The sequence below is a fragment of the Aspergillus flavus genome, chromosome 6, assembly GCF_009017415.1.
Source record: "Aspergillus flavus chromosome 6, complete sequence".
NCBI classification, from domain to species: domain Eukaryota; kingdom Fungi; phylum Ascomycota; class Eurotiomycetes; order Eurotiales; family Aspergillaceae; genus Aspergillus; species Aspergillus flavus.
The window spans coordinates 57,214-78,598 of record NC_092410.1 but is presented as its reverse complement, the minus strand read 5'-3'; the positions used below and the strand labels follow the sequence as shown (position 1 = coordinate 78,598).

At 49.0% G+C, this 21,385-nt stretch overlaps 10 protein-coding genes across 10 annotated transcripts; 5 read left to right on the top strand and 5 right to left on the bottom strand.

The window, feature by feature from the left end:
- Positions 1-457: 457 nt before the first annotated feature.
- Positions 458-2,241, bottom strand: F9C07_7860 (putative MFS transporter; the record flags this gene model as incomplete). The annotated part of the gene is made up of 6 exons (XM_041294389.2): positions 458-773; positions 819-1,262; positions 1,308-1,480; positions 1,537-1,561; positions 1,607-1,897; positions 1,946-2,241. The coding sequence occupies 6 exons, from the start codon at positions 2,239-2,241 to the stop codon at positions 458-460; spliced, it is 1,545 nt and encodes a 514-aa protein (XP_041149764.2).
- A 1,700-nt stretch (positions 2,242-3,941) lies between these two features.
- F9C07_7859 (HAD-like domain-containing protein) lies at positions 3,942-4,742 on the top strand (the record flags this gene model as incomplete). The annotated part of the gene is made up of 1 exon (XM_041287037.1): positions 3,942-4,742. One exon carries the CDS (start codon positions 3,942-3,944, stop codon positions 4,740-4,742), a length of 801 nt encoding a protein of 266 aa, XP_041149765.1.
- A 2,097-nt stretch (positions 4,743-6,839) lies between these two features.
- F9C07_7858 (uncharacterized protein) lies at positions 6,840-8,495 on the top strand (the record flags this gene model as incomplete). The annotated part of the gene is made up of 1 exon (XM_041287040.2): positions 6,840-8,495. One exon carries the CDS (start codon positions 6,840-6,842, stop codon positions 8,493-8,495), a length of 1,656 nt encoding a protein of 551 aa, XP_041149766.2.
- A 213-nt stretch (positions 8,496-8,708) lies between these two features.
- F9C07_1724532 (iron/ascorbate family oxidoreductase) lies at positions 8,709-10,463 on the bottom strand. Its single transcript, XM_071508346.1, has 4 exons — positions 10,191-10,463; positions 9,920-10,133; positions 9,685-9,849; positions 8,709-9,599 (listed from the first exon to the last, which is right to left on the bottom strand). Exons 2-4 carry the CDS (start codon positions 10,079-10,081, stop codon positions 8,922-8,924), a joined length of 1,005 nt encoding a protein of 334 aa, XP_071367591.1. The 5' UTR covers positions 10,082-10,133; positions 10,191-10,463; the 3' UTR covers positions 8,709-8,921.
- Positions 10,464-12,797, bottom strand: F9C07_1724531 (oligopeptide transporter). The gene is made up of 3 exons (XM_071508345.1): positions 12,226-12,797; positions 11,812-12,178; positions 10,464-11,755 (listed from the first exon to the last, which is right to left on the bottom strand). The coding sequence occupies exons 1-3, from the start codon at positions 12,503-12,505 to the stop codon at positions 10,789-10,791; spliced, it is 1,614 nt and encodes a 537-aa protein (XP_071367590.1). The 5' UTR covers positions 12,506-12,797; the 3' UTR covers positions 10,464-10,788.
- Positions 12,798-12,948: 151 nt separating this feature from the next.
- F9C07_7855 (putative fructosyl amino acid oxidase) lies at positions 12,949-14,460 on the top strand (the record flags this gene model as incomplete). Its single annotated transcript, XM_041294377.1, has 2 exons — positions 12,949-12,997; positions 13,073-14,460. 2 exons carry the CDS (start codon positions 12,949-12,951, stop codon positions 14,458-14,460), a joined length of 1,437 nt encoding a protein of 478 aa, XP_041149768.1.
- Positions 14,461-14,726: 266 nt separating this feature from the next.
- F9C07_7854 (putative O-methyltransferase) lies at positions 14,727-15,470 on the top strand (the record flags this gene model as incomplete). Its single annotated transcript, XM_041287038.1, has 1 exon — positions 14,727-15,470. The coding sequence occupies one exon, from the start codon at positions 14,727-14,729 to the stop codon at positions 15,468-15,470; it is 744 nt and encodes a 247-aa protein (XP_041149769.1).
- Positions 15,471-15,660: 190 nt separating this feature from the next.
- On the bottom strand, positions 15,661-17,330 carry F9C07_1724528 (histidine-specific methyltransferase). Its single transcript, XM_041287045.2, has 3 exons — positions 16,701-17,330; positions 15,941-16,644; positions 15,661-15,884 (listed from the first exon to the last, which is right to left on the bottom strand). Exons 1-3 carry the CDS (start codon positions 17,060-17,062, stop codon positions 15,841-15,843), a joined length of 1,110 nt encoding a protein of 369 aa, XP_041149770.2. The 5' UTR covers positions 17,063-17,330; the 3' UTR covers positions 15,661-15,840.
- A 268-nt stretch (positions 17,331-17,598) lies between these two features.
- F9C07_7852 (putative gibberellin 2-oxidase) lies at positions 17,599-18,759 on the bottom strand (the record flags this gene model as incomplete). Its single annotated transcript, XM_041294391.1, has 2 exons — positions 17,599-18,510; positions 18,577-18,759. The coding sequence occupies 2 exons, from the start codon at positions 18,757-18,759 to the stop codon at positions 17,599-17,601; spliced, it is 1,095 nt and encodes a 364-aa protein (XP_041149771.1).
- A 643-nt stretch (positions 18,760-19,402) lies between these two features.
- Positions 19,403-21,331, top strand: F9C07_2075219 (oligopeptide transporter; the record flags this gene model as incomplete). The annotated part of the gene is given in 7 exon segments (XM_071508806.1): positions 19,403-19,598; positions 19,651-19,831; positions 19,885-20,037; positions 20,056-20,193; positions 20,233-20,381; positions 20,435-20,621; positions 20,683-21,331. 7 exon segments carry the CDS (start codon positions 19,403-19,405, stop codon positions 21,329-21,331), a joined length of 1,653 nt encoding a protein of 550 aa, XP_071367589.1.
- Positions 21,332-21,385: the final 54 nt, after the last annotated feature.

The window sequence follows — 21,385 nt, the reverse complement described above, 5'->3', positions numbered from 1 at the left end:
GGCGTGTAGATGTAATCCGGGGGTGCTGACGTTACAGAACAATTGCGAAGTCCGCATTGTTCCCAATGTTCCTCCACGCGACGACAATGACTCATGGGAACGATACGGCAACATGCAGAACACCAGTAAGAGCGCCCTTTGAAGTGGATATAGAGGACTGGGCGGAGTGGAGGGAGGAGAATGATGAGGATTGTACAAGAGCATGGAAGTTAGCGGACGAGTTCATCACCCGGTATGGCCCAACGGGTTTCTACGACTAAACGCAGATAATCCCGATACCTGGAATTCAGTCCTAGCTGTATTCATCCAGAGTATTACGAGCTACTACGGCACCTAGTGTGTTCTTCGTTCTGCTTCTGCTTTCATGAAATTTATATCGGTCATCCCGTTTCTAACGTCGCGACCGTCGTCTTGTTTGCTTTCTATCTAGTCTATTGAAAGCTATGGAACGTCTATCCTACAAGATATATCTAATCCCCGACTGGCTGCTCTCCTGGGCCAGGTCGAGACGCTTATTCATCTGGGAATGGACCATGCGAATGACCAAGGCTAGGATCGCAACCAGGAACGCGATTGCAGCCGTCGCACCACCACCGGCGATGTACCGCGGACCGGAGGACGATGGCCACATGTAACTGCCATAGATGGAGGCCGTGTTGCCAATCATATTCGCCGTCGCGATCGCCGCAGACCGTTTGACCAGGGGCCGGGGGAAGGAGTTGGCCACCCATGCAATAATAATTTGATAAGCGGAAACGGCACCCATCGGCATTCTAAACGGTCAGTCCGGTCAGAGGGAAATGGACAGAGATACGTACAGAAACATGCCGAAGAACCTGGCACCGATGTTCGTGGTCGCGGTGCAGATCACGCATCCAACCACACTCACGAGCATCAGCGAGATGATGTGCAGACTGCGATCGTTCGTGCGACCCGACGACCATGTCACCAGAAGGGAAACCATAAAGGTGGCAATCCAAACCGGCGCCGTGATCAGCAAAGTCTCGATATTCCCATAACCGAGTGTCTGAACGATCGTCGGGAAGAAGTACTGGAAGTTCTGCGACAGCAGCGAGGAGTGCTGGAGCAGGATGAACAGATAGATGCGCTTGTCGGAAAAGACCAACCATAACGCCTCACGGAGACTGTTCGACCTGGCCTCGTCGGCTTCTCCCGCGTCCTGGATGAGACGCCATTGCGCATACAACTTCTCCGTCTCATCTAGCCACGATGTGGTTGCGGGATAATTCGGCAGAAGCAGACTGGATCATTAGCATTGCCTTTCAGAGGGAGCCTCATGCACCTACATGGACATCAGCGATATTCCCACTGTAATACAGCCTTCGATGATGAATAACCATCGCCATCCTGAGATGCCATGAGCACCGTCTAGATTGCCCAGGACCCCGGCACCGATCAAACCGCCAAAGGCATTGGCCAGTGAGCTTCCGGCATAAAACCAGGCAATTCGATGGCTCAGCTAAACACGAGTCAGCATGCGCGCCAGATCTGGGGCCGATGAGCATTGAAGCATACCTCTTGGCGGGTGTACCAACTCGACCTGATCTGGTCAGCATGATCCGACTCGTGGCAGATCCCGACTTACATCAGCATGATGGCCCCCGGAAAAAACGGCGCCTCCACAAAACCGAGGAAGAATCGAGAGAGGACCAACCCGGTGAACGATTGGGTGGCAGCCTGACAAGCTGATATCACCCCCCAGATCGCCATTGTGATTCCCAGAAATAACGAGGGCCGCACGCGTGTGAGGAGGAGATTCGACGGTAACTGCATGAGTAGGTACCCCACAAATAGGATGCTGGTCGCGAGGTTGTAGTCGGTGCCTTTCATCTTTAGATCCTTCTCCAAGGTGCCCAGTCGTGCTTGAGACAAATTACTACTTTGTCAGTTTCGCTGCAATTGCTGAGGGACGAGGGATACATACTTCCGGTCCAGAAAGTTCAACAAGTACATCACGATCAGACATGGTAGAAGATGGAAATCCACCTTCCGGAGGAGCTGTTTGGTCATCTTCCGATGCCATTCCGGACTTTGGGACGCGTAAGTCTGATAGATCACATCCTGCTCCGACTGCTCGACCTTTTGGACATGCTCATGATATTCGGCTTGGGCCTCAGGTTTTGTCATATTGAGTGCTTGGATGGGTGGGAGAACCCTATCAAGCGGATTGACGGTGGTTTTATAGCTGTGCATGGCGTTGCCACTCGTCAATCGGCGCATCTCCGATTCCCCCGCGTTTTGCAACTGCGGGGGAAGCTTGCTCGGGGTAGCTTTGCCCCGGATTGAATCCAACCCTACCCGAGCTTTTATGGGGTTCTCTCATGCCAGCTCAACTTATCAGTCTTTTCTTCATGGAAGAGGCCATATAGTCACACTCTAGTCTGTGGGACTATCTTCCAAGATGTCTTTTATGAGCCACGAGACAGGCCTGTGCTAGGTAGTCCGGAACAACAACGAATAATCCAGTCTGGCTATGATACTTTTATATCCTGGCGTTCATACACTTTAGGCTGGCTATAATTGCCAGCGCTTGTATAAGTAGAAAGTCGCCAAGCGGAGCTAAACCATTGATAGCAGGAAGCTACCGTATCTCGGTCTAAAACCGAACACAGAACCAATACCAGTGGCTGCTCAACTGTGGAGATCATCTTCGTTGGCCAAAAATCATCTGGCTTGCATCCACAACCGAATCGGGCAATTCCGCACCAGGATCATTTCGGCAGTCAATATCACACATGCGCTGCGGAACAACGAGATAGGCGATAGCGTCATGAACGAGCAATCTCGCGCGGAGTTTCTCCTTATCTCAGCCCTGCAACTTTAACAACTCTGGAGCATGTCCCTATTGATTCGGGTTCGAAATCTATCTATCTATCATACGCTCTGCCTTTCTATGGTCACTAGCCTCAGATGTGACCCATGCAGCATTTGCACAATGCTGTATGGATAGCATTGGCTCTCACCGAAGATCAGCCACAGTATATATCAGCGCACTCATGTGCCCCAAATACATTCATAATGCAATCGATGTTGGAGGTATCCAGAGCGAGACGTCCTGTCTGCGTCCGACTCAGTAACCTCCAAGTGACTCCTCCCCGTTGAGCGGGTCAGAGTACACTACGGCTTGAGGGCCCTAGGGCTGGAGTATGATACCCAGCAACGAGGTCGCTCTGATGTTCATTGGGTTGATGTTTGTAAAAGAACTGGACTTGAAGTGATATTTTGATAACAAGAGTCAATTACCAGACTGGGGTGGCCAATAAATCGGGTCCAGATTGTGAACCTCAACCCTCCCCTGACCTAGCGTTAAGCTTATAAGTGGCCACCAATAGATTGAAACGACATAGGCCGCATCGGTTCTGAAGGTTTACGTTCAGGATTTGGAGGATAACCTACAAAACACCTCGGCAGCTAGAGAGAGTATTATTCGTTACTACAGATGTCCATGTTGAATTAGTATATCAGCACCTTTTCCGTTTATATTACTTTGCGCAGCGACTTGCTTCAAACCTACAACCGCAAGATTGTGTTAAGTATTCAGTACATTATTTCTACTTCACATTACCCGAGTAGAGGGGCCCTTGTCTAGTATTCTGGCACCGCGATACCCGAGGGCCTTGTTGAGACTTTCACTTGCCAGTCACATGCAGCCGTAAGCAATCAATCCCGAGGTTGGTGGAAGGAGTCGATATTAGTGCTGACGGCTTTTACAAAGCTCAATCCCATTGCGATAGTTTCATGTCAATGTTCAAACTAGGTTCCGGCGGTGATTCATCTAATCTTTGTTGTAAGGTCCCTTTTGACCCCATTGTACTTCCATCATTGATCGAACAGGAATTTGCTATACGTTCAAGTATAGAATCTACGGTTCATGTAAAGGTCCTAACTATTTAGTAAGTCACGAAGGATCATCGACAAAGATGTCACGGGATGGTTTTCCATCAATGATATTTTTCGATGTCTTGGGAACAATTGTGGAATGGAGAAGCTGCATCGGAAACGAACTGAATGCCACAGCAAGAAAGGCATTGCAAGATCAAGATCGGCATTTGAGTGCCGATGTGCGAGCACGGGTGTCTGATATGTCCACTTCGAGCTGGCAGGAGATCACCGAAGAGTGGCATCGCTCATATATGCACTTCGGAGACACCTACGATAGCTCTAAGCCCTTTATCTCGGTGGATGAGTACAACCGCCTCTCGTTGGAAAGGATTCTCATCAAACAGCGTCTCCGAGATTTGTTCAACGACGACGACCTCAAGCATATGACTCTCGCTTGGCATCGACTTGACTCATACTCTGACAGTGTGCCAGGCCTGTCGTTGCTGAACACCAAATTCGAGACGTCTACATTATCCAATGGTAACGTCAAACTCCTCGAAGACCTTCAACAACACAATTCTCTGCCTTTCAAGCACATCACCAGTGCAGAGCACTTTGGTGCCTATAAGCCGTCGCCTGAGGTCTATCATGGTGCTGCTCGCAGATTCGGCTTTAGGAGCTCGCAATGTTGTCTCGTCGCAGCCCATCTTGAGGACTTGCAGGCCGCCAAAAAATGTGGCTTTCAGACAGTCTATCTAGAGAGACATTTGGAAGAAGCTTGGGATAGTAGAGCGATTGCACGAGCCAAAGAAGAGGGGCTTGTTGATCTCTGGGTCGAAGTTGGAGGCTCGGGTCTGATCGAAGTTGCTCGACATTTTGGAATTGAACGTGAATTCTGAATTATCGTCCCCCCGAATCCTGAATTGCGAGATCCAAACTCTTACTATGCTTTGGAATCTCATTTCGGCACAACGATAGTCTTTGTTTACCTTCTGCTTAGCTTATCAATACCACAAGGACCATGGTCAGGTGGCAAATTAACCTGTAAGCGAGATATTCATTTAGATGCCTAGTGAATCCAATGTCCAAATAGGGCAAAAACCAATTACCACCAGCAGGTCTACCCTACTTCTAATGTTACATTGTTATCACTTTGATATAACAGCCTCCAGAGCAATACCAAACACAAGAAACCACCAGCCTCAGCGCATGAAGCATACTCTATTTATATTTGAATATGGAAAAAGGTATACAAGGATTGTGGGTCAAATGTACTTCTGGACAAGGTAACAGGTATATGGGGCATATGGTCTCATATAACTTGGAGACATAATAACAGGGGTTACAATAGTACATATAAAACCCAGAGCTAGACTGCCTAGATTCTTGGTCTAGATTTCAATGTATTGTTCACACGATAAGCAACCCTAAGCCACACTTCCCAGATAGGCTGCATGCATAACCTGAGCGGAGAGCCGCCTAAACGTGTTACGGCAGTATTAACTACCTGCCGGTAAATTCTAATCACTTGGATATGCTTTATATGACGACCGAATATACCCGGTAGATAATACTGTAGCATAAGCCGAGGAGGTAAGAAACACTCTCATGTTACTGAAGACTTGTCGGAGATTGGATGAGACAGTAAGACCGAAGCCGAGGATAGCAGCGCTACGGCCTTGATCGGTGCCATTTATTTGACCCGCGCTAATGCACTGTGACTGGCAAGGTTCCATCGCGGTCAGCACTAGCTGGTGGGCTTATGAATCTAAAGCTTAGGTTTTGTGCAAATGGCTGGTCTGTGAATAACTCCACAGTACGTCGTACTTTTGCACCGTGCAGCCTACCAGGACATTCAAGGAGCCTACCGTGGATGCGGGTATTTCCGTGGCATTGACTTAGGGTCAAGTACTAGTGTACAGTAAAATCCACCAATGAGTCTGCCCTAACTTCTAACGTCGATCCGTTTCCTCATTGGGGACATGTTATTCCCTGTTATGCTGATTTAAAGGATATGCGGGCTTTTTTCAACCATGTCTAGACTCAATATCAGCCGCATGTGTGGTCTTATCCATCATACCGGCAAGCACCGCGGCCAACTATATGGCAACTACCGAATCAATCATCGCTGCCGGCAAGGCAGATCAGGTTAGAGAGGGCAGGGGAAACCGCGCTTGTTCAAACTGGGTAAGAAATCAACCACCGGAGTCCGACGGGGGCTGTTATCCTTCTCAGAGATATCGCCTACTACTTAAAATGGGTGGGTGAGGCGCCATATAGTCAACGGCCTTCTGATTCCGACTTTGCATAACAAGTGCTTATGCCACACCTGGGTCAAGGAAGCCGACATTCCGACGCCAAATAACGCCAGACCCTGACTAATAATATTCGTCACAGCGTTGCACTGCAAGCAATTCCTTGCCTGCAGCTAAGACCAATTAAGGCTCGACTGGGCGCCGTGGCGGTGGATCTGCTGCAATGCCCTCGGTTCCAGGCGTCCCAACATGTCAGACCACGCCCGACTGGAGAGATGGACAGAGGAGGCAATATGGGCCTTCTACGATTGGTCTTTCCCGTTACTTCAAGCTAGCCAGTCAGCGAAATAGCACCGAATACTCACCTTTCTTGCGTATGATGTGTTTATAAGATTGATACGACACTGCACTTGGTCGCCAACAGGTACTAGTGCTCATGTACGAACGGCGAATCCGGTTGCTATTCGCTGGTCTATATATGCAAGGGAAGGGGCCAGTAGATTACGATTGGTATGGAGGGAAATATCAATGGATGAATGCTGCAGTCATCATCCGTCGCTGATCTCGCCAAAGGTCGAATCCTTTCATGTCAAGTAGCGCTCTATGAGATGATAAGTTGCCACGAAGGATCAGTAGTTACTTGATTGTGCCTCTCTCTTATCATTTAAATTCCCCTGCGCCCTGTACCAGGATGTAGTAAGCCTCGCAGTAGCAGTAAGCCCCCGCATTGCATCGCACTTCATGGAACCAGATACAACGAGGCGAAGCGCCTGTGATCGATGCAGAGGTCAGAAGCTGCGATGTGTCCGGCTCCCAGGACCAGCCAGGGAGGATTCACCCCGGTCGGCCAGGTCCGTCAATCAACCCTGTGAACGCTGCAAACGGGCCAAGGTGGTATGTTATACGACAAAGCCGGTGTCTCGCCGGTTACCCCAGAGTTATACTCGAAGAAGAAGCACGGCATACGCAGACGACGTTATGCACAGCGAAGTGGATTTAGATGAAGGCATGATTGGATCGAACAGACTTCGAGATGAACCGACCATTAAAAGAACGCCACCAGCCATTGCCGACAGATTAGCCCATGACCCATTCCCGACTGAACTATGGTCAGGGCTGGATATCTCACATGCATCATTGGATTCCAGCGCTGTCCTTTCCCATGTACCAGACCCTGGTAATATGGTGGAGAGTGTTGCTGCGCAAAGAGCGAATAGCAACACATTGCCATCACACCAGCATGGATGGCCAGAAGATCCCCACGGCGCCCTGAATTATTTTGAAGAGAGGGCGCACGATCTTCCCGATGTGATGAGCGTATCTAGTCCGACCGATGTTAGATTGGGTTTGGACACAGTAGATCGCAGGCCAGCAGCGGCGACTTCACGGACCAACCAGGCCATTCATTCTGATACTGTTAACATGCATTCCCAGGCCCCTGGATCAGGTGAAACAAGCGAGCGTGGTTTATATTCGAGGGCCAGCAACACGGTCGCGGATGCTGCACAGCTTTGCACGACACAGCTTTCAGAGCTCAACATGCGATTGATGAAAGACATAGAGAGCACTACATCATTTCGACAAGGTATGAGCGCAGCTTCGGACCCAAATTATCCTGCTTCTGGGCTGGGAGAAACAAGCCCGTCTTCCTCCATGGTAAAATTCACGAATACCATGTTGGCAAACTGCCAAAGCTTTCTCGACATATTACAGCGTCTGCGGTCCCCAACCGTGGAATTACGAGGAAGCTCCAACTCCGAATGTTCTTATGGTGATCTCGAGTATAGCTCCAATGAATACTCCTCCTCCCGATCGCAATCCCGAAACCACAGCACGTCAGCCTCGAGCCGAAGCAAGGACGGCCGTATATCCGCGGGTGGAGGCCTACAGAGTGTCCTAAACAGCGATACTATAGGGCTTTCACCATCACTAGACCCTATCAAGGCCGACTCCAGTGCTCTGGACTTTTCAGCCTTCCTATCAATTCTCTCCTGCTACACACACATTCTTCGAGCTTACGATGCCTTGTTCACTGAGATTCTCGAAATGCTCATGGAAAGTTCTTGTATCCAGCTTGATTTGAAAATTCACAACTTAGTCCCCGAGGTTTCCTTGGGAGGGTTCCGTCTGAGTGGCCATGGCGACTTGCAGATCAAATGTCTTCTTCACATGAGCTTCATCATACTAGAGAAGATCGAGAGCATGCTGGGGGTCAATGCTCCTGAAAAGGATCCCTATGGATCGAATGGTGGTCTGTTGAACAACAGTCAGCTCAGAGGACTTCTGGAGGCTTTGTACCATCAGAAGGAGTTTGATTATATCAGAGCCGATGGGACACGGGCAGCTCGTGTCAAGAAAACCATGAAAAGTATCCAGCGTATTTTAGACTCCATCTAGCTTCGTGAAAGACTAGAGATTATGATGCCCCTCGCGGGGTCTGTTCGTTGAGTTTCCATCTACCAGTTATATAAACTCTGTGCGTTTCATGTAATCGGTCAGATAGCAACTTATGTTTACCAACAAATCTTTGGAATAGAAGTCCCTCAGATGCGGTGCACCTAAGAAACAACTAATTACTTCACTTCTTAGTCCCTTTGACTAGTAATATCATCCCTATCGACCTCATCAGATGTGTCAAAGTCGGGCTTCAAGTGCCACGAATACTGTTACCTCTTTTGCTGTACTCTCTGTAGCCACAATGCTCCCTTTGAATATTACATATAGATGAGTTTGTAACAGTGGTTCATACACAATCTTGTGACATCAATTCGGCGAACACCGAAGCAAGGATTCGCCAGGCAGCCAGACATACAAATGAACCATTCACCCCTCCACACCATGCAGAATACGTGTTTTGAGCTGCTGATACTGTAGCGCCGTCATATCCTCAAATGCCGCGGGCCGGTCCTCAGTAACAAACTCAGGAAGTGGTCCAACCGACGTATCCCGCCCAGCCTTAAAGAAAAAAACACTCGAACAGCGAGCCGGAAGCATATCAACCCCATTCGACAGCTTCGCAGCATCTGGCGCAGTGACCTGGTGCAACCCAGCCCGTATAACATTGTTTGTCCACCGCTGGAGCGAATCTGACGTGTTGACAATCATCTCATTCGGCGATACTCGCTTGACAGGAATAAACGATCTGGGTTTGCCTGCGGCCCGGTCTTCAACTTCCAGCCCGCCCACCATATCCTGGAACAGGAGCGTTATGATACCTAAATCGGTGTGTGGCCAGGCACGCTTCTTGAGCCCCTCGTCGAAGAGATTCTTTGTGGTGGGTGGATAGTACAGAAGACGGATTTCACTGGCAGCCGGCTGGCAACATTGTGTCAAGCGGCCTGCTTGGAGGCCGAGGCCGAGCTCGATGGCGGATATAATTTGGAAGCAGGTGCGTTGGCAGATTTGGTAGCTTTCCTGTACAAATGGTTGGAAGTCGGGCATGCTTTCTGGCCATTTGTTTGGGTATTGCTCGTCACCGAGAGGGCCTGCATCGAAATGCTCCTGTGTTGCACGCATCAGTCTGCCAGTCGGTAGTGCTGCAGGGGAAGCCTCATTGCCTGGCCAGGGTTGTGTGCGTGTCACCAACCTTTTTATCGCTCACTTCGCGGCCAGCCGCTTCGGCAAGATTCTCTTCGCGAAGCTTGGCAGTTTGCTCCATTCCTATGCGGCTCCAGCCTCGCTGCGGATGTGGACCCGGATCGTTTGCGATCTTGACTTTTTCGCTTGTCGGTAACGTGAAGAACCGCTTTGACTGGATATCAGTCACAATAGGGGCTGTTAGTTGTTTGGACTCTGTGTGCTTCGTGGATGCCTGGCCGTACCTGTTCGAGGAGACCCTCTATGGTTTTCTCCGGCACCTCATGGTTGATCAACCGCACGAAGCCTAATGATTTTAAACAATCTACGAGCTCGGCGGCAACCTGCCGCCTCTGCTCTTCGGTGCCATGCAGGAAGCCTGAGAAATCAACTGTGCGGAGGGTCATCGTATGCAGTGACTTTCTAGACACAATCTTAGATATGCCTTTATCTGACTGCCTGTGAGGTTTAATATGGTGCAGTCCAGCTGCGGCGGCTCGAGACGATGATACTTACTTGTATGGCAAGGGACTTTGTTCTTCTTGCCTGCTCCGAGGGAAGCCGAGCTTTCCTATCCGTGCTTGTGGGATATCGTAAGATGTCCCCTTTTCGGGATCCGTTTCGTTCCTCGGTGTCGGTAAGCTAGGTCTGTTGAATTCGGATCGGTAAGGATGGCTGCCGACTCCGAGACCGAATGTGCTGCTTCTTATGTTAGCAAAGATCTAGCCCTGACAGATGTATTCCTCCTGATACTTGGCGTCAGACTTGTGACTTCCTTTCTTCTAGCATCCTTTATAACGTGGCGAAGAACATGCAAGGCAACGAAGACATATGCGGAAACTGTCTATTGTGTCTAAAGGCGTGTTATTGGATGAGCTGGCTGGATCCAACCTCATTCCACCATTTTAGATGAAAAAAAGTCGAGGCATGGAATGGTCTATTTTGACGAGAGCCGCGAGAAAACTGCTACTTTCTTGAACAAACCCAAATAAACAAATGTCTCTAGTATAATGTTCGTGGTCATGCACAGGATATCTCGTAGAGGACGAAGAAACCAAGTAGCCGACGCCAAAAAGCAGCAATCTCGAATCACGCAAATTATAATATCTTGGTATCAGGCCGGGAAAATCCAAAGAAAAGCACCAGCTAGAAAGTTCTCCACCCCGAGAGTGAAATACATCCATGGTAGCTTTGGATCGACTGTTAGTGGCGACACAGTGATTGCTATCAGTGCCCCAGCCGATACAGCAGACAAGTACACGGCCATAATCAGGGATTTCATTGACTTGGGAGCTTGCGTGTAGGCATATTCGACACCTGCCACAGACGCTAGTATCTCTGAGATTGCGACCAAGACGTACGCAGGCGATTGGAGGAATACAGAAACCCGATTCGGGACCTGCCCGCCCATGCAGTCTGGAGCTCTTGGGTGGTCGTAGCAAGGAGGGGCAGCGTAAATAGTTCGTTGAACAAAGGCAGCATACAACATTGAGATGCCACACACCAGGAACCCTATTGTAATTCTATCCACGTGGCGAACAGGAACCCCCTGCCTTCGTAGGAAAGGAAATACAATGCGGTCTAGAACAGGAAGAAGAATTAGGACTGTTATAGGGTCTATATTTGTCATAATATCATTAGGCACTCCGTGTGTCTCCATAGTTGCGGCCTGGGAGATAAAATTCGTTAGGAATTGTGAATAGGCTGCCCAATAGATTGGATATAGGATGAAGATTTTGCATGAAGCGATAGCACGCCGTAAGTCGTCAATGAAGGAATCGTCCCAGGAGAGCCTCCTGGTTGCTGCTTGTTCTGTCTGATAGCTTGGTCTTGCATAGTCCAGATTGCCCTTATGCTTAATAGCTATCCAAAATGCCTTGCAGGCGTTGAAGATGATAGAGCTATCAGGGTCCCGGCTGATGTATAGATGTCTGCTGACCAGGACTATTATAAATCCAATGGAAAAGGTTATAGCTGACAGAGAAAATGCTGCTGAAAAGCCGTACTCTTTCTCAATTATTGTTATGAGTAGAGGTGAGAAAGATCCAATATTGATATATAAGAAAAACGTTGTGAATATCCTTATCACTATATTAGCATTCAATGGAATGTAAGCAATCAAGGTCAGAATAGATACCTCTGAATAGTGAGATCTCTATCGACTATAACTTCCTCCCCTGACTTTAGAATACGTCTGGACTCCTTAGGACCAGTATATTGCTCTGCTATTAGCGAACTGACGTTTGTTTTTATACCACCAGTGCCGATACCGATTAAGAATAAAGACACTAGTAATCCAGGTAGAGATATTCCCATCGCATATGCAGTTGGCAATGAAGATAGAAATAGAGTTACCAATCCACAGAGGTAGACTGACGAGGAAAAAATGATAGTTTTCACTCTTCCAATATACTGTTCTGCAACCACGGCCCCAAGTACAGGAGTGATATAACACCACAGCATGAACGCCTGGTTCACCATGGTCGCAGATGCCTGTCCCAGCCCTACGCAGGTTAGACTGCGGGATAAATCATGGTAGATGCCGTCTTACCAATTCCGCCCGGTCGTAATGGATCATTCCTGGGATTTTGGATATAATTTTGCATCGGTGCGATGGTCCCAAAATAGGCAAATCGTTCGCACAGCTCGATGGTGGAAATGAGCCAGACAGAAAGCGGCAGCGAATCCGCGATTCTCCTCACCCCGTCATTAGGCTTCGAGATCGTCACAGTAGTCCCTCCATCATCTGCTGCCCCACCGGACCCATTGGAGAGAAGTGGAGTGCGTTCACTTGGAGACGGTGTCATTGTTGTGGGCTCTCCACTCGACATGATGAATCTTGCAAAGTGGCTGGAGAGTTGTTTAAGGAGGCAAAAGAAGGTCCTCGAGATTGAACACAAGTCAAGGGATTGATTGCTTATCTAGCCTCAGGCATCCATTCTCGAAAAATACCGCTAGGGCAGCAGAACAATTCCGTGACCATCCCTAACCCTAACGGGTAAGTTTATTCCTTGAGCGACATAAGGAGACTTGTCCACTAGGATGCAGCCACCTGTGGAGGGCGCCCGGGGTTATCATCTGAGAGTTGATTACTACAGTATGCGAAGCTGCCGAAGGAAGATGTCGCTGCAGTCAAGTCGAGGGATAAAGAATATCCGAATGAGTAGGCAAGGCTCCAAGAAACAAGGAGTATAAAGGGAGAAACGTATCCTTCCCTCTATTACACTATAGTATGTAACGTAGGAAACGTTAACTTCCAATTCAGAGTTACAAGATGCCCGCACCAAAGTCGATCATCATTGTTGGATCTGGGGTTTTTGGGTGTACGTACGGAGTAACCCTACGAAAGCGAGCTAGCGACGAAGAATAATATTAACCAATTCTTTGATTTTTGAAAGTATCCACGGCCCATGCAATGTCCCAAAATAACGAATTCGCGAGTAGCAAGATCACCCTAATTGACAGTTGGAACTTCGAGCCATCCGGGCCCTCCGCCTCAGCCCCTAATCCCAGCGCCGCGAATTTCGATACTTCCCGCATCATTCGCAGCGATTACTCGCACAGAACCTACGCCACACTCGCCCGCGAAGCACAGCAGAAGTGGAAAGCAGACTGGGGCGCGGATGGACGTTACCGCAACCAGAGCATTGTCATGATCGGGGAAGGTCACTCCATGAAGCAGCCGATGAAAGCGTTGGAGAGCATCAACTATGTCAAGCACGCATATGCCCAAAGTTACGAGCGAGCGGGGCGAAACAGTGACATTGTGCACATCCTGGATTCGGAGTCAGCCGTATGGGAGGCACTCGGACTCGGTACTCCAGATGAGGCTAGTAAGGCTGGCCCTAACGCGTCGGAGTTGAGGGGATACCGAAACCACAATTGCGGATGGGCGGAAAGTGGAGCCACGATGGCTTGGCTGCGTCAAAAAACCATTCATTCGGACCGCATCGACATCCATATTGGTCAAGTCGTGGGTTTGCGGGTCTGTTCGGACTCGCCGTCCGAATCTCACGTCAACGCCGAGCCCCGAGTCTGCGGTGTCATCCTCGACGATGGAAGCCAATTGACCGCCGATTTGACCGTATTGGCTGCCGGCGCTATGACGCCCCGGCTGCTGGGATCTCCCACCCTATGTGATGTCTACAGTGAGACGGTGGCCTACGTGCAGTTAACGGAGATGGAACGCCGAGAACTAGTTCGGAGAGAGTTCCCTCTCATTGTTAATGTCGCAAGAAAGATCTTTGCCATCGGACCCGATAATCAGGGATTCTTGAAGTTGGCTCGCTTCTCCTGGAGCGGCTATCGGGACGTCCAAAAATTCGCAGGAGTGGATGTTGGCCCCCGATCTCAGGCTGCACCTCAAGAGGAGGACGGTTACGGGGCTTGTGGTGATCTTGATCAGACAAAACTGAGTCCGGATGTGGAATCGACATTGCAGGATTACCGGGGGTTTCTAAGGGAACTCTTCCGGTCAGGGGATGGAGGAGACTTGGGGGGCTTGCGTAATATTGCAACTAGACCCTTTGCTCAGGTTCGCAGATGTTGGTATGCGGACACCGTTTCTACTGACTTCATCGTCGACTACCATCCGGCCTATGGGAAGAGCCTCTTCATCGCTACTGGGGGCTCAGACCATGCTTTCAAGTTTCTCCCAGTCTTGGGGGAGAGAATCTGCGAGCTGATCTTGCAGAGTGATAACGGTAAAGCGGGACCAAGTGAATCCATTCAGGAATTGCAACGTCTATGGAAGTTTCCAGGCGGGGATAGTCACGCAAAACTGTAGATATTCAAATCAAAACACAGTTGAGCCTACGGCGGTGACTGACTCAATCAATAATAGTATGCGTACCACATACCGAATGAAAAGACCACTTCGCGTCCGAATCACGGGCCGAGCAAGGCATAAATTCGGCGATCTTTAGAACCTGTAAAAATCTTTCGTAGAGTTAGGCTTCCCGAACATGTTAAATGGTTAGATCACCCCCGCCATCAACTCTGGGAGGGAACACTTTTCCAGTTGTCCAACTGCCCGAGCGTTAGAAGTGAAACATGACCGCCACCACCACCACCACCAGCCAGATATTCGTGAGCGAAGACTATAACCAAGATCCAAATTGGTACGCGGTAGACAATTACACCCTATCGCATTTACAACCTCCGACTCGCCCGAACCATGCCTCTTTACACCAGACGCTCGAGAACTCCGCCAAGCGCGGACTCGAGGACATCTCCGCCTTTCCCACGCAAGCAAAGTTCATGGCCCTCCAGTGCCAGCTTGGTGGTGTGAAGCACGCCTTGGAAGTGGGTACATTGGGTGGCTACACAGCAATCTACATCGCGAGTCTCAACCCGGACATTCGGATTGTCAGCATTGAAATAGACCCGAAAAGCGCAGAAGTTGCGAAAGAGAATATTGCTGCAGCAGGGTATCAGGACAGAATTGAAGTTCTGGTCGGCGCAGCCATTGACCTGCTTCCAATTCTTCAAGCAAAGGTGGAAAATGGAGAGCAGGAACGTTTTGGTTTCACCTTCATTGACGCCAATAAAGATAACGGGTGGGATTACTTTGACTATGCTGTGAAGATGAGTCGCCCAAGGGCCAGTATTATCGTGGATAATGTGGTGCGAGCTGGAAAGCTTGTGCAGGAAGACTATATCAAGAATGATATCAATGTGCGGGGATCTCGCAGGACGGTCGAGAATGTAGGCAAGGACGACCGGGTTGATGCTGTTGTTTTGCAGACTCTGAGTGAGAAGAGCTACGACGGGTTTCTGATGGCAGTGGTGAAGTGATGTACTTAGCGTAGTTAAATGTATGGTACAACATATCTTGACAGAGTCAGCATTTTCAAAGTTCAAATATAGATGGTTGTGAGGCATAATATATGGTAGTATCGTGGTAGATCTTGGTTACTGGTATACACTACAATGAAGAGAGTCAAGTCATGGTTGCTCTATAGAAGAGTCCTTCAGGGATAGTCACGTAGCCCGCTGACCCATATAACTTGCAAAATGGATACGAAATCCGATGCCTACATGGTCCAATACATATATATATTCAACTGGAAATTCATGTCGTAGTGTCAATTATAAAACTTGCTTGGTACGTAGTCTTAAATCCAATGTAGCAAATGCACATAACAAAACCTTCCATCCCGCCCCTTCATAGCTGTACTTGAAGTTGATCTTGGCAAAGCAGATAGAGTCCTACCTCCAGAATTAGCAACTAGATCCTCTCGAGTAAACTTGTGTGACCCTCTTACCATAAGAACCTTCCTCATCCGTCCATCCCTTCAGAACCTTTATGCCTGCCGATTGACAAATGCTCGTGACTTTATCCTTCGGCCATTTCCCACTGGTAATGGCCCGGATCTTTTCCCCAGCGTGGACGTGGAACCTCTCATTGCCAATATCCAAACTCATAGGCTTCTTTGCGACGTAAAAGCTTTCATGCATGGATTTGACTGGATTCCACTTCCCCTCAAATGTCCAATGCTGGGGCCTAAACACCTCAGACCCAAGAATTTGATTTGCATGCGACAGTCCGTTAAAAACGAACTTCTGGGATAGTTTGTTCGGCATGTCATACGCTTCGAGAATCTGCTCCACATCCTGACAACCATCCACTGCAATGATCATTTGTGGGGAGTGAGACGGGGATGCCTTGGTCTGAAGGAAGTCTGCCAGGATACTTGTTGCGTCTTCTGGCTCGAAGTTGGCGATGCTATTTCCCAGCCAGAGAAAGGTTGTGCGCACGGTGGCTCCGCTCTGCTTCAACCATGAAGCGCAGTCGTTGTATGTACCCAGGAGCCCGCGGATGGTGACATATGAGGCAAATGGAAGTTGTGCTTTGAGCTCAGTGATGCTGGCCTGCAAGGCAGCATGACTGACATCTAGTGCACAGTATTCCACATGTTTTCTACTCTGCTCCAGGCAGCGCAGTACTGACACCGTCTTTTGGAGGTTGCTATAACTTGTCAGTACGTGTTCATATTGAAGCTTCATAGGTCTTTAGGCACTTACCCCGCACCGAGCTCTATTAATCTTTCGCCGGACGAGATTGAGCGCGTGAATTCATTGACATGCGTCTGGAGCAACTGCGTTTCCCGCCGACGTGGATAGTACTCATCGCTATTCAGTATCTCACTAAAGAGGTCCAAGCCCCGGTCGTTCCATAGTAGAAGAGAAGGCAATTCTTTATCTTTCGCCCGGAGCCCAGCCAAGATTTCATGATACAGGTCTATCCGAGACGTCCGCTTGCGAATATCGAGAATTTGAGTGGGACGTGCCTTTGGATAAGATACAGGAGAAATGATTGGCGGATGGTCATATGTGACAGTCGCGCTGCCGATGCTCACGACAGGTCCTTGTGCCTCAGTCATCATGTCAATATGAGCATGCAAGATGCCTGATGAACCGATTGAAGGGTTAGGCCACGATGGAAATTCATCATATAGTAAGCTATACTTGGTACCAAATCTCTTCCCTGTGATCTCTCGGCTTGAAATCGGTCGTGTCACACAGGATGACCGAAGTCTTGACCATCGACGAAGTGCCGAATCCGATTGTTGGTCTCGACTGTCCGAGCCGAAACCGACCTTTCGTCATACGAATGGTGCAATCGGTAATGCGAAGGATTTCACATCTGGAGAGGAAGAATCAAGGTGTAAGTGATGTCTACTATGGCTCTCTCAGGCGTGTCCAGTCACCTCTTCATTCTAAAGCGGTGTCGTTCTCAGTTTCATGATTCTCAGAGGTATACCCTGGTTTGTATATTTCACACTTCTCTAACATCTGGGAGCTATGGTTTAATCGACGAAGCACTGTATGATAATGCTGGAGTATTCCGATACTACAATAGAACTATTATCCGTGAGACAATGCAGGCTATTGACAGTTCCCTGATCCTTGTACCAGACCGTTAAGCTGCTTCCTCAACCTTCAACTGCTGTCCCGTGTAGACCAGATCAGTCCTTCGCTTTTGAAACTCCAGGGCAGTGATATTGTCATACAACGCGGGTCTCTCCGGCGTAACAAACGCCGGTAAAGGACCAGCATGTGCCATCTTATGTGCTTTGAAGAAGTATGCAGCTGACCATCGTTCTGGTACAACTGCATCCTCAACGTGCTTTCCCTCGGGCGTAATGTTCACCCGGTGCACGGCCGCCTTGATTACCCCATTCATCCATCTTTCAAAAGTGGCGCTCACATTGACAATCATCTCGTAGGGTTGTTCTCTAGCGACCTCGATATAATGACCTTGTTGAAGAGGGTCTTCGACCTCCAAGCCCCCAACACCGTCTTGGAACAGCAAGGTAATGAGCCCGAAGTCAGTATGTGGCCAAATCCGAGCGGTATCGCCCGTTCGTAGCTCTGCAGCCGGTATCTCAGGATAGTGGAGTAGTCGGAGCTCACTTCCATCGGGGATGCACATGCTACGGAGGGTGTTTTTCGGTAGCTCGAGGCCAATTTCCAACGCTTCCATGAGGTCAAGGCAAAAGCTTTGCCCTCTGGCATAGTATGATTCCATGAAAGCACGCCATCCGGGGATGTCTTGCTCATCTGGCCATCTGGTCGGAAATTGGGTGTCGGTGGGCGGTCCGATATCGTAATGTTCCTTCATATGCGTCAGTTCCCTGCTTAACTTAGAAGAAGAGAAATCAGTGCCGACTTTTGCATCTTTGAGCTTCCCAGATGGTCTTTCGGTTTGCTCTCCGTACAGCTTCGAGGTTGACTCCACACCTATTCCACTCCATCCTCGCTGAGGATTAGGCCCGGGGGGATGAGCAGCTTTCTGTTTCAACTCATCCGGCAACCGATAAAAGCGCTTGACCTGTTGAACGTCAACATTTCCTACATCACCAGTTGAATATTACACTAGGAGAGAATGCCTGCTTACTTCAGCAAATAGTTGCTGGATCAACTCATCGGAGAGACCATGGTTGACTAGCTTGACGAATCCGAATCTCTTGAAGCCTTGTACTAGGCCCTGAGCAAGTTTAAGCCGCTGGTCAGTGTCTCCTTCGGCAAAGTCCGCCCAGTCGAGTGTAGGGATCTTTGGAAGGTCACTGAGCATTGTCATTCTTGGAATGGAGATATCGCGGTGCCTTGGGTAGCGCAAAACAGGTCGAGCGACAAACGCAACGGTGAAAACGGCATTGCTGGGGCAATTTCTACTGTCTGGATGTCGAAAAAACCCATGACCGAATTGGCGGAGCTCTGACGAAGTGTCATTCGGAGACTGGTCAGATCAATTGATTCGGAGACGGCGATATGGGGCCACAGGCTCATTTGGATGGATTTTAGTTGGACAGGTCGGAGTGCCGTGTCCGCCTCAGTCCGAACCACCAAACTCTTCACGATGGGTACAGCTCCTTATATATCTGGGTGCATTGGCAAACGTCACACTTCACCATGGAGACGACAGATGATGATAACTATTTTGCCAGTAACATAGCGTGTCATGCTTAAATTAGATCGTAAGACTGCGAATCTAATGTATTTAATACCCCAACCCAGCTATTCCGGTAGTTGACCCATTAGGGCAAATCCCATTCCGAATTCCGAAAACGCGTGACTTGGCTCACAGCAAACCTCTTACCGTCACATCTTCGCCGCATATTTAACAATGTTGCTCTGTGATTCCTTCCGAAGTGTAAGCCTGGTATTTCGATCTACGTACAATAGCCATCGCAATCCGGGCGGTCCATCCTTCAGCAATAACCATGACCGCGCCAGCCGACTCGACAGAAAAGTCGGAGACGTCGGAGACAACGACCCTACAGACAACGGAGGTTTCTACGGTGGATGTCGATCCTGACCTGCCTCGTGTTCTAGCGAAGGTCCCAGGAACTGTATGGGTAGTGGCTTTCATTGCCGCAGCGGAACGATTCACATACTGGGGCATCACAACTCCCTGGCGTGAGTGAAGGAGGACAATATCTCGTGGGTCTCATATTGATGTACTAGACAGAGAACTACATGCAAAACCCCCCCAGGCATCAGAGTTTGCCCGGTGCATTAGGCCTCGGCGAAGCGAAAGCATCCACGATATACAATGTCTTCATGTTTTTCTCCTATTTAACACCAATTCCTTTCGCGATAATCTCGGACGTCTATCTCGGTCGTTATCGGACATTGCGCCTGAGTTTGATGTGAGTTTCAAGGCTGTCTTTCCGTCTTCGAACACTTTTTGATCCTTTGAAAGCTTCTATTTAATCGGATGCGTCATTTTAATTGCGACTTCGGTGAGCTCCGCCACAGAGTATCGGGTCACTTTTGGCGGGCTAATTGCAGCCATGGTTCTCATTGGATTGGCGGTAGGGGGTGTGAGGGCGACAGTGACACCTCTGATGAGTGAGTCCGGCCATCTCTAAAGTGTTACCTTGCTCACCATCTTGGAATCAGTGGACCAGTATGCGCCGACCGAAGTCAAAGTGACAACATTACCCAACGGCAAGCAGGTTGTATATGATCGTGGCCTAACAACGCAGTACATATATAACGCACAATACTGGTAGATACCTTCGTCCTTTTCATTGTCTCCTCTGCTAAGGTACATAAGGCTCGTCAACATTGCAAGTCTGTCCGCGATCCCGACGACTTTTATAGAGAAGAACGTTTCTTTTTGGGCAGCATATCTTCTCCCCAGCTGCTTTCTTGCCGCAGGACTTGCCTTGCTTATCATAGGACAGAAACGGTTTCGTAAGTTGCTCAACCATCTAAACTTTACCAGCTGATACTAATCTTCCGGGTAGGCAAACTCCCGCCAACCGGTAATATTCTACCGAAAGCAGGAAGTGTGCTCTCTTGTGCCATCCGTGGCCGCTTCCAGCTTGATGCTGCCATGCCATCTTATCAGCGCGAGCATTTCGCCAAAGAGGTTTCATGGGACGAAACCTTTGTGAACGAGATACGACGCGGACTCGTGGCTTGTCGAGTCATGTAAGTGATATGTTGCTGTACAAGTGCGTCCGATCAAGCTTAACTAACACATCCACTGCAGACTGGGGTTCATCCTATTCTTCACCTGCCTCAGTCAAGCATCCAATAACCTGATTTCTCAAGCGGGGCAAATGAAAACGTATGGAATCCCGAACGACACGATCACTGCGATGAATCCCATATTTTGCGTCATAATGGGCCCAGTTATCCAAAAGGGATTGTACCCCTTGCTGAACAAGAACAATGTGAAATTCCAGTCCATCACACGCATGGCAACGGGATTCATTATGATGAGCGCATCAATGGCATTCGCTGCCGGGGTTCAAAAGATTATCTACGACACTGGACCCTGTTATGATCGGCCTCTTACGTGCCCCGGGGCTGAGAATGGTCGGATTCCAAACCAGGTCAACGTCTTTCTTCAGACTCCAACATATATCATCCTTGCGGTGGCAGAGATTTTCTCTTTCGTGACCCTGTCGGAATACACCTATACAAAGGCCCCGACAGACATGAAAGCTGTGGTCCAAGCGCTCGGTCAACTGGGTGCGGCGGCAGGATCAGCCATTGGTATCGCGATCACTCCGTTAGCTCATGATCCCAGCCTGATATGGATGTATACTGGGCTAGCGGTAGCTATGTTCTTGGTAGCGGTTGTTTTTTGGATCTTGTTCAAGAAATATAATGCGATCGATCGGGAGGATAAATAAGGAAGCAGAATCTGTGTATAGCATGTTTGTTGTACTTATAGAGATATGTCTACA

Coding starts and splice junctions, on each gene's coding strand:
- F9C07_1724532 (XM_071508346.1), bottom strand. CDS start 10,081: ATGACCCTCCGCACAGTTGATTTCTCAGGCTTCCTGCATGGCACCGAA. Junction 9,850..9,919: donor TAGAGGGTCTCCTCGAACAG/GTACGGCCAGGC, acceptor ACTGATATCCAG/TCAAAGCGGTTCTTCACGTT. Junction 9,600..9,684: donor GCGAAGTGAGCGATAAAAAG/GTTGGTGACACG, acceptor CGTGCAACACAG/GAGCATTTCGATGCAGGCCC.
- F9C07_1724531 (XM_071508345.1), bottom strand. CDS start 12,505: ATGTCGAGTGGAGAGCCCACAACAATGACACCGTCTCCAAGTGAACGC. Junction 12,179..12,225: donor ATTACGACCGGGCGGAATTG/GTAAGACGGCAT, acceptor TAACCTGCGTAG/GGCTGGGACAGGCATCTGCG. Junction 11,756..11,811: donor AGAGATCTCACTATTCAGAG/GTATCTATTCTG, acceptor TATAGTGATAAG/GATATTCACAACGTTTTTCT.
- F9C07_1724528 (XM_041287045.2), bottom strand. CDS start 17,062: ATGATGACTGAGGCACAAGGACCTGTCGTGAGCATCGGCAGCGCGACT. Junction 16,645..16,700: donor TTAATAGAGCTCGGTGCGGG/GTAAGTGCCTAA, acceptor GACAAGTTATAG/CAACCTCCAAAAGACGGTGT. Junction 15,885..15,940: donor GGATGAGGAAGGTTCTTATG/GTAAGAGGGTCA, acceptor TTCTGGAGGTAG/GACTCTATCTGCTTTGCCAA.